Here is a 15,981-nt window from a genome sequence, read left to right as displayed (position 1 = left end):
GTAAAAAATCAGAAAAAAGAATCAATTTTGACTGGTTATCACGTGCATACCCTCGAGTTCAGGTCCCTCACATCAACCTCAAATTGCACTGTGGCCAACTCTCTCCTTCTAGGGTAAGTTTGGGCCGAATTGGTGACTTGACAATTTTTGGCAAAATCCACGAGTATTTTTTTGTTTTGGGGTTATTTTGGTCGTTTGCTCCAGCTGGGCCACCATCTTACCCAGAGGTTGAGGGCTGGCCACCACACCTCCAGTGGATTCCACTCAGGCCAAAGGTATGGGCCTGAGAGGTGGAAATGTGAAAAATCAGAAAAAAGGCTAAAATTTTGCTGATCGCTGAGCACATGCCCTTGCGTCCAAGTTCCTTACATCAATTTAGCATTAAATTAACCACAGTAGGTAAAAAAAAATTATAACATTGCTTGAGTAAATATATTTACATATGTACATGTATACATTTTACTTTAAGAGTATGTGCATAATAGTATATAAACATAGAAACCTATACATACTACATGTTATCATACACAGACTAATTTCACTATTCACTGACAAATGAATAATATTTATAATAATGAAACCTAAATCTTTAGTAATGAAACCTAAATCTTTAGTACTAAAGTACCAATTTCTCTTATTTAACTGAAAATTTATATTCTCTTCTACACCTTCCACCATTTTTTAAATCAATAATCACAATGAAGATGATACATGTTTTCAGCTTTGTAATAGGCCATATGTTCATCTTTTCCACAACATCTACATCTACCACCTTTTGTGATTCAAACAACTATCATTGCATAATCGTAGAATGATTCACCTAACTTTAACCTGAAGCATGATTTCATTTGTAAATCAGAAAATCACTTGTAAATCAGAAAACCTGAGTTAGTAAGGAACATTTTGCTCCAAAGTGCCTCCAGTTGAAAGCTCCACACCATTTTCACTGCCATGGAAGAGTCATGTATCAGATGCACCTGGAGATCAAGTCTATAAGACACCACCCAAATTTTCTATCTCATACTTAATTCTAGCGTTAGAAACGCCTTCATATTTGGGTCTGTAACTTCCTTTTCAATTGCTTCTTTTGCTTTTTTCCCTCCATCTTTATAGTATTTAGCAAGGGCATCTGCATAGTCAATCCATACACAATTTGCGCATCCAGACATACAACATGTGCTTGGTGCCTCAGGAGGTCCAGATTTACTACATGTATCAACACTTTCTGATATAAGTTTGTATGGCCCACTTTTCTCTTGATTATCACTTATGTTAAGATCTGATGAATCTGTCTTTTCTAAACCACCGTGTGACATAGTCTCAGGTTCACTACCATTATTTGTATTTAAACCATGATTCTTATGGAAACAGCTTCTGCACATCTTCACTCCACTTGTATAATCTTTAAGATCTTTCAGCTTCACCCTTGATGAAGCTTGTCTGTACAATAAGCGAGCCATTGTGCTATATTAACTTCCTGTACACTGAAGAAATAAAATTGGTTGAAAATTAAGTTTCATTTGCAAACGACATTTTTAAACCATTCAGTCCCTCCAATAACATGGAAATATCAGGTGTTTTTGTGAATACCCTCACTCTGTAATGGCTAGTTGTCTTTGGATTTATTACAAAAAATACTATGAATACTGGAAGAAGATTCAGTCCCAACCTTAAACATCCAGGGCCACTAAAAATGCTGGGATAGTCTACAATGAAGTTAAGAATGAAGAGGTAACTGACAGAAAAATTAGGGTGGTAATTAGAGACAAATACTCGACCTGGGAAGAAATGATAAGTGGTGTCCCACAAGGTTTGGTATTGGCTCCAATCATGTTTGCCATATATATAAATGACATGGATGAAAGTGCGGAATGTTATATGAACTTCGCAGATGATGCAAAAATACTAATGAAAGTAACAACAGAGGAAGATTGTGAAGCACTACAGATAGACCTAGATAAAATCTGGAAATGGAGTCAAAAGTGGGAAGTAAACCTTAACATTAAAAAATGTGGTATAATTGAGTTTGGAAAAAGTACATACATATACCAAGGCTTTTTGCCCCTTACAAGGGAGGTAGCCAAAAAGAAAAAGGCGTAAAATCATTCCCACCCATTCCATCCCTGAATACACTCCACACCCCTCCACCCTCCCTCCTATCTTAGCACCTCCTGGATGACGGGTCATCCCTGCACCTTGTCCACTGCCCTGGGTCAGAAGCAGTGTCGCAAGACACAGCACATCCACAGCAAGGCCGCTTCATTAAATCGGTGACCCCCCCCCCTCTCCGTCCCCCCATGCATAAAAGGAGAGGACGGGGAGAAATCCCTTCGGGCTGCATCAAATTTTGCTCACACATACTACCTCATCCCCCATCCCCCTGCCCATTCCACCTCATGCATCACAACATCATCCATATACCACCATTCTCCATTCACCCCTATCTTCTGTCCTCTCCCGTCCTTCCTCAACAGACATTCCCCTCTTCCCCAAAGCCCCCTTTACCCCATCCATCCACCTCATCCTAGGACGTCCCCTCATGTTCACTCCCTCCACATCTGCCTTCCATACCTCTTTTACTAGTCTTTCTTCACTCATTCTTTCCATATGTCCAAACCATCCTAATACTCTTTCATCAACCCTATCTCCCAGCTCCCTTTCCACCCCTGTTCTTCTCCTCACCTCCTCATTTCTCACTCTATCTAATCTAGTAACCCCCATCATACTTCTCAGACACCTCATCTCAAACATATTCAAACTTCTTCTCTCTTCCTCTCTTATGTTCCATGTTTCTGCCCCATAGAGTGCTGTTGGCACAATCACTCCTTCATACAGTCTCCTCTTAGCATCCATTCCCAAATGTCTATTCCTCATTACACTCTTCAATCCACCAAGGCATTTACTTGCTTCTCTCAATCTACATTCTACCTCCACCTTCACTCCACCTTTTCCTGCCACATTTGCACCCAAGTACCTACAACTATCCACTTCCTCTAGTCGCTCTCCATTAATGCTCACTTCCAGTCTACTGCCACTTTCACCCCTTGTACATCTCATCACCTTACTTTTACCCACATTTATCTTTAGCTTTCTTCTATCACATACTCTCCCAAACTCTGTCACCAACTTCCTCAGTCCCTACTCTGATCCTGCCACAAGCGCAGTGTCATCAGCAAACAACAACTGGCTCACCTCCCACTTTTCTCTATTTTCTTTAACCATCTCCAATCCCTGACCCACTACCCTTGCATTTACCTCTTTCACTACCCCATCCATGTATAAGTTCAGCCAGGGCAACATAGCGCATCCTTGACAAAGTCCCACCTTTACCTCGAACCACTCACTCTCTCCATTTCCAATCCTGACACAAGCTCTACTACTCTCATAAAAACTCTTGACAGCTCCTAGAAGCTTTCCTCCTATCCCATATATCTGCATAACCTCCCACAGTGCCTTTCTGTCTACCCTATCATAAGCCTTTTCCAGATCCATAAAAGCCCAAAAAACATCCTTCCCCTTTCCTATAGCTTTCTCACATATGTCTTACCACAAAGATCTGATCTACACAACCTCTACCTGTCCTAAATCCACACTGTTCCTCACCAATTACTCCTTCTGTTCCTCTCCTAATCCTCTCAATCAAGATCCTCCCATAAGCCTTCCCAACTACACTTAACAAGCTAATCCCTCTGAAACTACTACATTCACACTTGTCCCCTTTTCCCTTGTAAAGTGGAACTATACAGGCACTCCTCCAGTCCTCCGGCACTCTACCCTCTCTCCAGCAAACATTAAATAACCTCACCGGCCAGTCCACCATCACTGTACCTCCCTTATTTAGACATTCTGCATGGCATCCATCCAGACTAGGTGCCTTACCTGCTTTCATCATCTTAACAACTGCCTTCACTTCATCCTTCCTTATTTCTCCTCCATTCTCCTCACTCATCACTCTTATTTTCTTAGCATTTCCCACTTTCAAAATTTTCTGTCATACTCTTACCCCACTTCACATCTGCTCTCCTCTTTGCCTCCTTTACCTTTTGCTTTACTTCTCTTTTTTCTTTGTACCTCTCATATGACTCCCTCGTCCTATTTTGTAACCAATCTGTGAAAGCTCGCTTCTTCTCTTCTACAACCTTCTTTGTTTCCTCATCCCACCATTCACTACCCTTCCTTCTATTTCCTCCTGTCCTTAAAAAGTAAAAATAGAATATCGAGGAATTATATAATTGGACCTAAGACATGTCACCAGACAAACATATCAATAAAATGTAATTTTTGCAGGAAAATTAATTTTTCCCTGATACAAACCTGAGGTACTCCTTGCCATAGGATATTCGCACAGTGTAAGTTTTCTACCGCTAAACACTGTGTGTTGTTTTTAAAAACACCTCACTCCGTGGGTCTGGGCAACAGTTATCCTCAGTAAGGGGCCCCCACTGGAGCATGCACAACATCCCATTCTTTGAGCCAGGTATGAAATTAATCGCAAGGTTTGACAGGCAAGGGAGAAGGAACTATTAGAGGGGTGGCTGAGGAGGGCCATTAGAGGTAAGGAGTAGTTCAGGTTTGTATCAGGGAAAAATTAATTTTCCTGCGAAAATTATATTTGTTCCGAAGAATACAAACTCTTCGGTACTCCTTACCATAGGAGACTCGGACTTAGGAGGGAAGGAAGTAGTTATCTAGCCTGGGAAACCTCCATACGGAAAAATTTTGTGTGCCAAGACCTACGTTGACCAGACCCTTATATATTCCCCTAAAGTTTGAAAGGAACCTAGTTCTGTTCCAAGGAGTGGAGACAGACAGGGTATACTCACTTTGTACCACCTGAAGGGCTTGAATTGATTCCCTTGGAATGCTTGAGAGCCCTCGGTGAGGTAAGGGAATATAGGAGTATGAGAAGGACTTTGGATAAGTATCACCATGTTTGCCGAGCCAGAACCTGGATGAGTTGTCAGGGTCGGCTGTGTGCTATTGGGGAGGGGTAGGTCATCTCAGAACTTCTTGGGCGGCCACTATAGGGCCCAAAGAGAAGTTCCCTAAAGATTCCCACATGACTTCTTTGAGGCAAAAGGAAGTGAACGTAGTCTGGGACTTCCATATACCTGCTTGAAGGACCAGGTTGACCGACAGATTCTTTCGGAAGACTAGGGAGGGCCCTATTGCCCTCAGGTCATGGGCTTTTGCCCTAGGACAATCCGTGGGGCTCATTCCGGAGGCCCTGCGGATGACTTCCTTGATTCAGTAAGAAATGGAAGTCTTAGTGACGGGCTTAGGCTTACCCTTAGTGGAGACGAACAACCTCTGCACTTCTGGTCTAAGATGTTTAGTCCTCTTGAGGTAGGTCCAGATGGCACGTACCGGGCATAGTACCATTTCCACTTGTTCGCCCCCTACAAAGTTGGCCAAAAGAACACTAAAGGACCAGAATCTAGGGTCAGCTTTGGCCGGATCCTGGTTTTTGGCAATGAATTGAGGCAGAAAGGTGAAGGAGACCTCTTGCCATCCTTTTGAGTGGGCGACTCTAAGAGATGGCATGTAACTCCCCTACTCTCTTGAAGATACTAGGGCTAAGAGAAAAACTGTCTTCAAGGTGAGGCCCTTCAAATGAGCATCTCGGAGGGGTTCGTAAGGGGGACCCCGCAGAGAGTTCAGGACTAATGCCACATCCCACGGAGGGGAAGTAATTTCCCTGGGGGGGGGGCACAATTTCCGGAAATGTCTGAAGAGCATGGAAATCTCTGGTGACAGGGCTAGATCCATGCCCTTCAGAGAAAACACCTGATTTAGCGCTGCCCTATACCCTGCACCGCCGAGAGGTAGATCTTCTTGGATTTCCGGAGGAAGTGGAAGAAGGAGGCAATCTCAGGAATGGTGGCTTGATCTGGGACTATAGTCCGGGAGTGGCACCATTCTGTAAAAGCATTCCATTTCCCTTGATAAAGGTTAGCTGAGGAAGAGCGAATAGAAGCAGACATGTCTTCCGCCACTTCTCTGGGAAAACCCTTCTCTAGGAGGATCCGGACCATAGTCTGAGCACATGAAGCGCCAGAGCTGACGGGTTCCTGTGCCAGGCCCCGCCGATCGGTTGATGTAGAAGGTCGGGTCTTCCCTGAAGGGCCAGGGGCTCTTCCACTGCTAGTTCGAGGGCATCTGGAAACCATGGGGCTTCCGGCCACCAGGGAGCGATCAAAGTCACCCGAAGGTTGGATGCGGTTCTTACTCTCTGGAGCACCTTCTGTAGCAAGGGAAACGGTGGGAAAGCGTAGGTGTCGAGATTATTCCAGCTTTGCAGAAGAGCGTCCTCACCTGCCGCCAGCGGATCCGGGAGAGGGCTGAAATATATTGGGAGCTGGTGATTCCATCTGGTGGCGAAAAGGTCCACCAGAGGGGAGCCCCATTTGTTGATGATGAAGGTCGCCACTTCTCGATGGAGGGACCATTCCGTGCTGATTGCCTGACTCCTTCTGCTGAGGTGGTCCGCCCAGACATTCTTCTTCCCTGGAATGTAGCGAGCTCTGAGTGAAACTTGGAGAGTCTTGGCTAAATTGAGGATGTCCATAGTCAAAAGGCATAGGTCCTGTGAGACTGTGCCACCTTGCTTGTTCAGGTAGGCTACTACCAAGGAGTTGTCTGACATGATGCCCACTACTTTCCCCGAGATTTGATCCGTGAAGTGACAGAGAGCCAGCAGTACTGCTTTCAACTCTAGCCAGTTGATATGGGCTGTCCGCTTGACTGTGGACCAGGAACCGCTGACGTGATCGTCATTGACGTGGGCCCCCCAGCCCTCCTTGGAGGCATTGGAGAATAGGAGGACTTTGGGGGGAGATGGGCCGAGGGGCATACCCACTAGCAGGTTGCACAGGTCCTTCCACCAGAGAAGAGAATCCTTGACTTCTCCGGTAAGGGTGATGCATCATCGGGTGTTTCCCCCCTGCAGGGACCACCGAGACTTGAAGAGCCACTGTAGCGGTCGCATTCTGAGTCTGCTCCTGGGGATTAACCTCTCGACAGAGGCCATATGGCCCAGGAGGACTTGGCACTGTTTCGCCATCAGGAACCCAGTCGATAGTGCTTGTACAACTAGAGAAGTGAGATTCTAGATTCTCTTCTCTACTGGGAAGGACTTCATTAGGGAAGAGTCCAGAACCATACCCAGGTATGTGACTCTCTGCCTTGGAATGAAATCTGACTTTGTCTGGTTGACTATGGTGCCCAATTTGGGGACGGAGGCTAGGACCATTCCCAGGTGTTCTTGGCATAGCTGGGTGGACTGTGCCAGGATCAGCCAATCATCCAGGTACCGTAGAAGGCGAATTCCTTTGGAGTGGGACCATGCTGTGACGAGTTTGAACACTCTGGTGAAGACTTGGGGTGCTGTGGAAAGGCCGAAGCATAGGCAAGTGAATTGGAAGGTGGTGCCCTTGTGGACGATTCTGAGGAATTTTCTGGATGAGTGATGCACTGGTATCTGGAAATAGGCATCTTGGAGATCCAGTGACACCATGAAGTCCCCTTCCCTGATAGGCGCCTTTATGTCTGGGGTGTCCATCCGGAACTTCGTCAGGGAAAGGAACTTGTTGAGAGGAGACAGATCAATGACTGGCCTCCACCTCCCTGTTGCCTTTGCTACGAGGAATAGCCTTGAGTAGAACCCTGGGTCCAGAGTCAAGACTTCTTCTAGAGCTCCTTTCTGAAGCAGAGCGGAGATTTCCTTCACCAGGGCCCACCTGCGATCTGAGTCCGGATGGTAGCTGCTGACTTGGATGGGATAGGGGGAGAGGTTGGGGACGGTGTGAAAAGGAAGGCGATAGCCTGCCTTGATGACCTGTATGGTCCAGTCGTCCGCCCTGGCCTCCTTCCATGCCCTCCAGTAGAGAGAGAGAGGCAACCTCCTATCCTCTGCGGGAGGGCAGGCGAATTCCTAGAATTTTCTGCGGGGGGGGTCCGGAGCCTCGATGATGTTTGCGCCTCTCTTCTCTATTCGGAAAGGGGCGAGGCTTTTCTGTCTGTGTCTTCGACTTTGAATGGGGGGATGGCCTTTCTTCCCTCTTAGGATGATGAAAAGGCTGCCTCTGCGTCTGAGAGGACCTAGGGGCCGATGGGGGGGTGGTCCTGGACCTCGAGCTAGGGACGGCTGTTCTCTCGATGGCTCTGTTATGCATCAATTGGTTTGCGTTTGCAATTGCCGAGTCCACCATTTCCGTGGGAATCAGCTTGTGGGTGAGAAAGGGGGCCCTCTTCAATGGAGCATAAATCTCTCTGAGGAGGGGGTCACTGGGGTCCCCGAGGATGGTGTCTCTCCTGCGGGACTCGACGTTGGCCGAGGATGGTGTCTCTCCTGCGGGACTCGACGTTGGCCGAGGATGGTGTCTCTCCTGCGGGACTCGACGTTGGCCAAGGATGGTGTCTCTCCTGCGGGACTCGACGTTGGCCCAGGATGTTGAGAGGCATGCAGCCTGATGTTTCAGGGCTCTGCTCGCGCTTTCCAATAGAGCTTGGAGGTCGCATTCGTCCTGGGGTTGCAGGTCGGGTAAGAACTCCCTTACTGAGGCAAGGAGGCGCTCCAGCCAGGAGTTCACCGCAAGGAACAGAGCCAGGGATTGAATGTGGTCTCTGACTTCTCTGCCGGAAAGGAGGACATTCCTTCTGTGTAGTGATTCCGCATCCACTTTGACCAGCTCTGGTAACCTCACGGGAATCGAGGCTTCCCTGAGGTTTGTCCCCGATGGGGTGTAGAAGCGTTTTTGGTGTTCTACTGGAACCGAAAGCCAACGTGCTTTCTCGGTTGTCTTTCTTGCGAGGGCGTCAGAGGCCTGGGTCATGGCTCTTACTGTCTGCGTATTCCATGGAAGGTGGATTGGAGGAGGCTTCGTTTTCTGAGAATTGCCCGTCTTGAAGATTTCAGACTCGAATGTGGCTTCCTCTTCTTTTGGGGGGTACAGCCGATTCGCCCTCCGAACTCTCGCAAGGATGTCTGAGAAGGACGGTTGAACCACCATCGGGGATTCCGACTGGGAATCGTGAGTGGAGAGGGAGCTTGTCCCCTCCCCTACGGCGCTGTGGACATCGTCGTCGTCATAGGAGGGGTCTGCACGGTCAGCAAGAAACACCGCACTTCCACCATCGTCACTGATGGGTTCGTGGGGGTTCCTATCAAGTGGAATATGGTCTAGGGGGGCCCTTGGAGGTGGTGACTCCTGACGAGCTTCCGGGTGTAACCTGAACCGTGCTTGGTGTGTCCGGAAAAATTCCCGCTGTTCCTCCATCTGTTCCCTCATTGTATTAACCACTTCACTACGGGCCAAAATCTCGCGGGCAGAATAGCTGCCAGACGTACGATGTTTCGTAATAATACTCACATCATAAAATATAGTCACAGCTTATATCGATCGTTCTCTCTTTCACCCGTGAATTTTGATAACCATAGAAAATGTGATGAAGACAGTTTAGAGAGTATGTCATTACACAGGGGCAACTACAATAAATATAATCAAGACACCGATATGGCAGCCTCGCGTATCCACTTGCTCCTCATGCCGCCTACGTAGGCAGCACCATATGGAAGGGGTTAACGAGTGCACAGAGAGTGGGGAGGAAGTCCTGGGAATGGCCGCTAGGAGAGTCCTGCACGGGTGCGGATGGTCCACGGGACTCAAAGGGGGAGCTCCCTCCTCTGGACGAGGAGGGATTACCCGCGAGTAATGCAAGCGTGGGTGCACTTTGGGCCTCCTGCCCCACGGGCATGGAAAGGGCTCCGTTGATCACCCGGCTCGTCTTACGATGGGTTGAAGGTGGACTGCGGGACTCCCGATTAGAAGAGGCTGAGGCGCTCTTTGTCTTTGAACTTGGGTTCTTTGTCCGTTTGGGGTTAGAGCATCCAGGAGGGGCCGAGGGAATGCCGCAAGTGGCCACATCCGGGAAAAAGCTCATACAGAAGCAGTAGAGGTGGCAGGAGGCGCATGTCCGTCTATGCTAACCGCCCTGGGTGAAGGAATAGGAGATAATTGGGCCTGAGATTGACTCAAGGGGGATGTTGTACAACCTTTCCGTCTACTACGCTTTGGAGGAGGAAGAGAACTGCTCGTCTCCTCCGCAATGGTCAAGAAAATATTAGTTACACTGATAAGACCAAAATTGGATTATGCTGCAACACTATGGACACCCAGTACTAAAAAAGAATATAAAGAAATTAGAATACAAAGAGCAATGACAAAGATGGCACCAACACTCTCCAAATTGACATACAAACAGAGATTGTCCAAATTGGAACTACCAACTCTGGAACAAAGAAGAGAAAGAGGAGATCTACTAACTATAAAATCATGAAAGGAATGGAAGTCCTAGATAGAGATGATTTATTAAAGTGACAATAGAAAAACAAGAGGATATGAAAAGAAACTCAAAAAAGATAGTTATAGAAGAGATCTGAAAAAGAATAGCTTCCCACACAAAGTGGTGGATACCTGGAATAAATTAGATAATGCAAGAGTGTGTGCAAATACTATTCAAGAATAAACTTGATGCTGAAAGATACAAAGATGGGTCACTATGAGCATAGCTCCCTTCCCATAAAATACAACTACGTAAATACACACATATATATATTTATATATATACACACACATACATATACCAACAGCTTTCTCCTCCCTTACAAGGGAGGTAGCCAAAGGCATAAATCCACTCCCACCATTTCATCCCCCACATACTCCAATCCTATTCACAATCCCTCCCTCCCTCTTTTCTTGGTTCCTCCTGGATGATGGGTCATCCCTGCATTTTGCCCACTGCCCTGGGTCAGAAGCAATGTAGCAAGACACAGCATATCCACAGCAAGACTGCTTCATTTAATTGGTGATCCCCTTCTCTGTCCCCTCATAGAAAAAAATAAAAAAGGGGAGAAATCTCTTGGGCTACGGCAAAATACCATCCACACATACTCCCCCACCCACTCCCTTTCATGCATCACAGCATCATCCATACACAACCATTCCTCATTCATCCCTATCTTCTGTCTTCTCCCTTCTTTTCTCAACAGACATCACCCTCTTTCCCAATGCCCCTTTTACCCATCCATCCACCTCATCCTTGGTTGCCCCCTCATGTTCACCCCATCCACCTCTGCCTTCCACACCTATTTTACTAATATTTCTTCACTCATTCTTTCCATGTGTCCAAACCATCCCAATACTCTTTTGTCAACCCTGCATCCTAGCTCCCTTTCCATGTCACCTCCTTGTTTCTCACTGTATCCAGCCTAATAACCCCTACTATACTTCTCAGGAATTTCATCTCACATTTAAACTCATCTTTTATGTTCCATTTTTCTGCTCCATACAGTTCTGTCAGTACAATCACTCCTTCATACAATCTCCTCTTAGCATCCATTACCAATGTCATTTCTCATTACACTTTTTAATCCACCACGGCATTTACTTGCTTCTCTCAATCTATATTCTACCTCCACCTCCACTCCTCCCTTTCCCGCCACATTCACACCTAAGGATCTAAAACTATCCACTTCCTCCAGTCTCTCTCCTTTAATACTCACTTCCAGTCTGCTACCACTTTCTCCCTTTGTACATCTCATCACCTTACTTTTACCCACATTTATCTTCAATTTCTTTCTTTTGCACACCTTCCCAAACTCTGTCATAAACTTCCTCAATCCCTGTTCTCATCATGCTACAAACAGTGTTGTCAGCAAACAACAACTGGCTTATCTCCTTTTTCTCAATTTTCTTTAACCATTTCCAATCTCCGACCCATTACCCTTGCATTTACCTCATGCACCACCCCATCAATGTACAAATTGAATGGCCAATGCAACATAACACATCCCTGGTAAAGTCTCACCTTTACCTCAAACCACAAACCACTCACTTTCTCCATTTCTGATTCAAACACAAGCTCTACTACTCTCATAAAAACTCTTAACTCCTCTTAAAAGCTTTCCTTCTATCCCATATATCTGCAATACCTCCCATAGAGCCTTCCTGTTCACCCTGGCATAAGCCTTTTCTAAATCCATACAGGCCCAATAAATATCCTTGCCTTTTCCTAAAGCTTTCCCACATATTTGTCTAGCCACAAAAATCTGATCCACACAACCCCTACCTGTCCTAAACCCACACTGTTCTTCACCAATTACTCCCTCTGTTCTCTCCTAATCCTCTCAATCACACACTATGGCACACTTGCACATATGTAACTATATCTATCAATAGTACTGCTGTAGGGATGACCTGTCATCCAGGAGGTGCCAAGATGTGAGGGAGGGAAGAGGGTGGAGGGGAGTGGAGTATGTAGGATATGGGATGGGTGGGAGTGGTTTCTATGCCTTTTTCTTTTTGGCTACCCCCCTGTGTAAGGGGGAAAAGAGCCTTTGGTATATGTATATACTACTGTAGTAGATAAAAAATACTTTCTTATTTCCCCATAATGATAGATATGAGTTCTGTGCAAGAGTCCTCAACCATCTCATTACATCACATGAACACAACCGAATGCAACAATAAAATTAGACCAGCAACTCCTCAGACATCTTAACATCCACCTGCACTATAAAATACATTTACACTTAGAACACCCTTTTCCATCAAAACCCTCCTGGCATTAGCTAAAAGAATCACTCCCAAGAGAAGCAAGTGTATGAAAAGCAAAAATAGATCAAGTGAACTAGAAAGAAATGAAAGAAGTGGATATAGATAAAAGGGGCCCTAGATGCACAGGGAATGTCTGGAGCAATACAAGTTCAAAGGACAGAAGTGATTGGATGTAGGGATAGCACAGCCAGTTTCATGATTATTTGAAGTAGACGAATTATAGTCATAAATGGAAAGTCTGCAAGATATAAGGGTTTACTTGAGAAATATTGGGGGTATAGCCCTGTAAATAAACTATTTAGATGGTAGAAAGCAGGCAGGCTAGGTTAGGTATAATTTTGGGGTAAATGTTTACTTCCTGCTTACAATGACAATAAGAGATCCATTTTTTCTTTTATTAATAAATCTATTTTCAATAGAAAATTATTAAACAAATAATAAATTCTAATTTCTTATTCATACAGTTGATACACAAATTACTGAAATAGCATGTTTGGGTGCTACATACCCCAAAGGGCCAAAGATTAGGAATTTGTGAAGTTTCATCTCGCCCACTTTTGTTAGGTTGGGTTAGGAAATGACTTCCAAATAAAAGTGGGTGAGACAAAAATTCAGAAATACCAATGATAATATTGGTTAGTTGTAATACTTTAACAGTTGCAATTCTTCTTACGTTCTGTCCCAGTGTCCTTTGGGTACCTCGAACCTGCCCTTCATAAATTTGTATTTTCAATTTTGATCATCACTGGGGCTATTATTTGTGGCAGTTATTGTTGAAAATAATTTCCTTATAATACAATTTTAATAGTGAACAATCTTGCATGCAGAAACGTAAAACAATACCACAGTTTGTAGTTATGGAAAAATCTGAAAATTGGAAGAACGACGACGAAGGCGAAGACCCATTAACGTTCGGGTTGGAAATATGGAGGGAGGTTGAGGGCAGCACAGCTCTGCCCCATTAGAGTTGAGAGGGCGGGGGAGAGAGGAGCCAATCAAATCAACCTCCACTCGTCTGCCAAGTCTTGGGATGTGAAAAAATATCGCCATGAACACTGAAGTCTTGAACTGGGAAACGCTCTACACTAACCATTATATCCGACAAACGCTTTCCATGTGCATAAACAAATATTTTGCAGAATTCTACCGTTAAAAAATAGAACCTTATATTTTCCATGTAAATAACTATATTTTCTAATGGCTGTATTACTCGTGGATTTTTCATGATCCACGACTTACAGTTCATGACTATATCTTTAGTGGACCTGTCAATGTAACTGACAATTCCATGAACACTGTCAATATAACACAAAAGTTGTTCATTGCCAAATGAACTGTTAATCAACACCTCGCTGTTCTGCAGATATAAAATGCTAGACATCTTTCAATGAAACGAAGTACTGGGCTCCGCTGTAGATACAAAACACTAAACAATACCAAGCGCATGTACAGCTCACATGGCGAATATTACGAGTATATTGATCAACTTGTGACCGACTTCGCAATATTGAAGTGCAGCGGGTGAATACCACAAGTAATTACCTAATCTTGGTGTTAACAATATCACATTACTTGTATTCCATAAAATTCACGCTGACACACTCATTGATTTTTCGACTAAGATCAAATACTCCCTTCGAAAATTTAATGGGAATCGTATTGCATCATGGTTCACAACAAAATTGGCATGCGTACGCTACTTGTTACGAAACACACACACGCACACACAAAGATAATGGTAGGCTGCCTACCTTCATGTTAGAAACGCAGATTCTACAATGTATAATGCTAGTCATTATATATGAATGTGAAACTTGGAAACTGGCGAAGGCGATGGAGGCAAAGCTAAGGAGTGCACAGAGGAGAATGGAGAGATCAAGGGTGGACATAAAGCTGAAAGACAGAGTAAGTTGGGTGAAAGAGTAGACTGGAGTGAGAGATATATTATGGAGGCAGTAAAATAGAGAAAGTGGAATTGGACATGTGAGCAGGCACGAACGACTGATGAGCGATGAAGCAAGTGTGTTACTGAGTGGACCTCGCGAGATGGGAAGCGTGCAAGAGGCAGGTGGAGGGACGAAATAGAGAAGTTTGTAGGAGTGCCGTGGTAGAGGTTGGCGCAGTCGTGCGAGCCATGGAATGCTATGAAAGATGCCCTTCAGCAATTAACCCAAAACAGCTGATTGATTGATGTTCACGAAAACACGGTTCCAGAAATATCATTGTGTTTATAGTATATAATGACATGAAGTTTGATGCTATCCTTCATGACAATCTCGCATACAAAATATATGATGCAAACATACACAATAATACCAAAAACTGTCTCCCTAATAACCTGGCAGGTAGAAACATCTAAATGTCATACAGGGCCCTCACAAGGGGGGGGGGGCAACACCCTAGGGCAGCACATTTAGGGGGGCAGCAATTATAGTTTGGACATGCCGCCCACAAGGCTGACAAAATAATTAAAGTAAAAAAATATCAGAACCCTGAATATTTTACCATAATATACAAAATTTTGCGTTAGAATCAACAGAATATGAAATATTTTTCCTTTATCCTTTCTGCAACCAGGACATTAAATACAATTTTTAAAATCCATTTAATTATTTGGCAAGTTTCCCCGGTAGGCCTATATCCACTGGAAAGAACAGAAAAAGAGGCTCTGTAGAATGCCACTAGCTACTGATAACCCAATCCCGCACTGCACATGCCTTTCATGGCTAGTCTTACTAGAATCCTGGGCAGTAGAATTGGACGGAAGAGCACCAGATGTAGACTGGAGAGGTGGCAGAGTGGAGTCTGGATCAGCTGATGCAGGGCAGGGGGACTGGGTGAGAGGGAGTGGCAGGTTTGAAGAAGCTGGAAATGGTGGTTTGCCTTGCCTTTCTTGGCCTCGAATATATCCCTCTAGACCATGAAGTCTTGCTTCACATTATTGGCAACTGTTCCACTTGGTGCTGAGTTTGGGTTCCTTTCCCTTATTTTTTACACCTAGGCCAGAGAACACCTCACGAAGTGTTTTAATGTCAAGGCCTTGCTGGAGTGCATCATCATCATTGCCATGGAGAGCTCGTTCTTGTTCCAACTCCAGATCTTCATTGCTGAGTGGCTTATCATTGGACTGACTGTAGCAATTCATTCACATCATCTTCATCCACCTCCTTGAAACCAGCCATATGTGAGAGTCTGACGATGTCCTTACAAATGGGTGCTACATCACTAAATCCAATGAAGTCGTCAGCTGGCTTGACACACTTAGACCAGTTTCTTCCAGCAGCCATTCATTGTTTTTTCTGTCACCTCCTTCCATGCTGCACTGATATTGTCAGTGGACCTTCTTGATATTATAATTGGCCCA

General features: G+C 45.0%; 1 protein-coding gene across 7 annotated transcripts; it reads right to left on the bottom strand.

Moving 5' to 3' along the window:
- Positions 1 to 406: 406 nt before the first annotated feature.
- On the bottom strand, positions 407 to 14,299 carry LOC143033331 (uncharacterized). Of its 7 annotated transcripts, none has more exons than XM_076198643.1 (2): positions 14,190 to 14,299; positions 407 to 1,484 (listed from the first exon to the last, which is right to left on the bottom strand). In XM_076198643.1, the coding sequence occupies exon 2, from the start codon at positions 1,458 to 1,460 to the stop codon at positions 1,014 to 1,016; it is 447 nt and encodes a 148-aa protein (XP_076054758.1). In that variant the 5' UTR covers positions 1,461 to 1,484; positions 14,190 to 14,299; the 3' UTR covers positions 407 to 1,013. The 7 variants fall into 7 exon arrangements, with proteins under 7 accessions (XP_076054758.1, XP_076054755.1, XP_076054753.1 ...); XM_076198640.1 differs by having other exon boundaries at positions 14,160 to 14,292; XM_076198638.1 differs by lacking the exon at positions 14,190 to 14,299 and adding an exon at positions 14,055 to 14,130.
- Positions 14,300 to 15,981: the final 1,682 nt, after the last annotated feature.

Source organism: Oratosquilla oratoria, chromosome 15, assembly GCF_046742065.1.
Source record: "Oratosquilla oratoria isolate Oo_2021 chromosome 15, ASM4674206v1, whole genome shotgun sequence".
In the NCBI taxonomy this organism is placed as follows: domain Eukaryota; kingdom Metazoa; phylum Arthropoda; class Malacostraca; order Stomatopoda; family Squillidae; genus Oratosquilla; species Oratosquilla oratoria.
This window is presented reverse-complemented; position numbering and strand designations above follow the sequence as displayed.

What these genes read in the sequence shown, in the direction of transcription:
- LOC143033331 (XM_076198643.1), bottom strand. Translation starts at nt 1,460, where the DNA reads ATGGCTCGCTTATTGTACAGACAAGCTTCATCAAGGGTGAAGCTGAAA.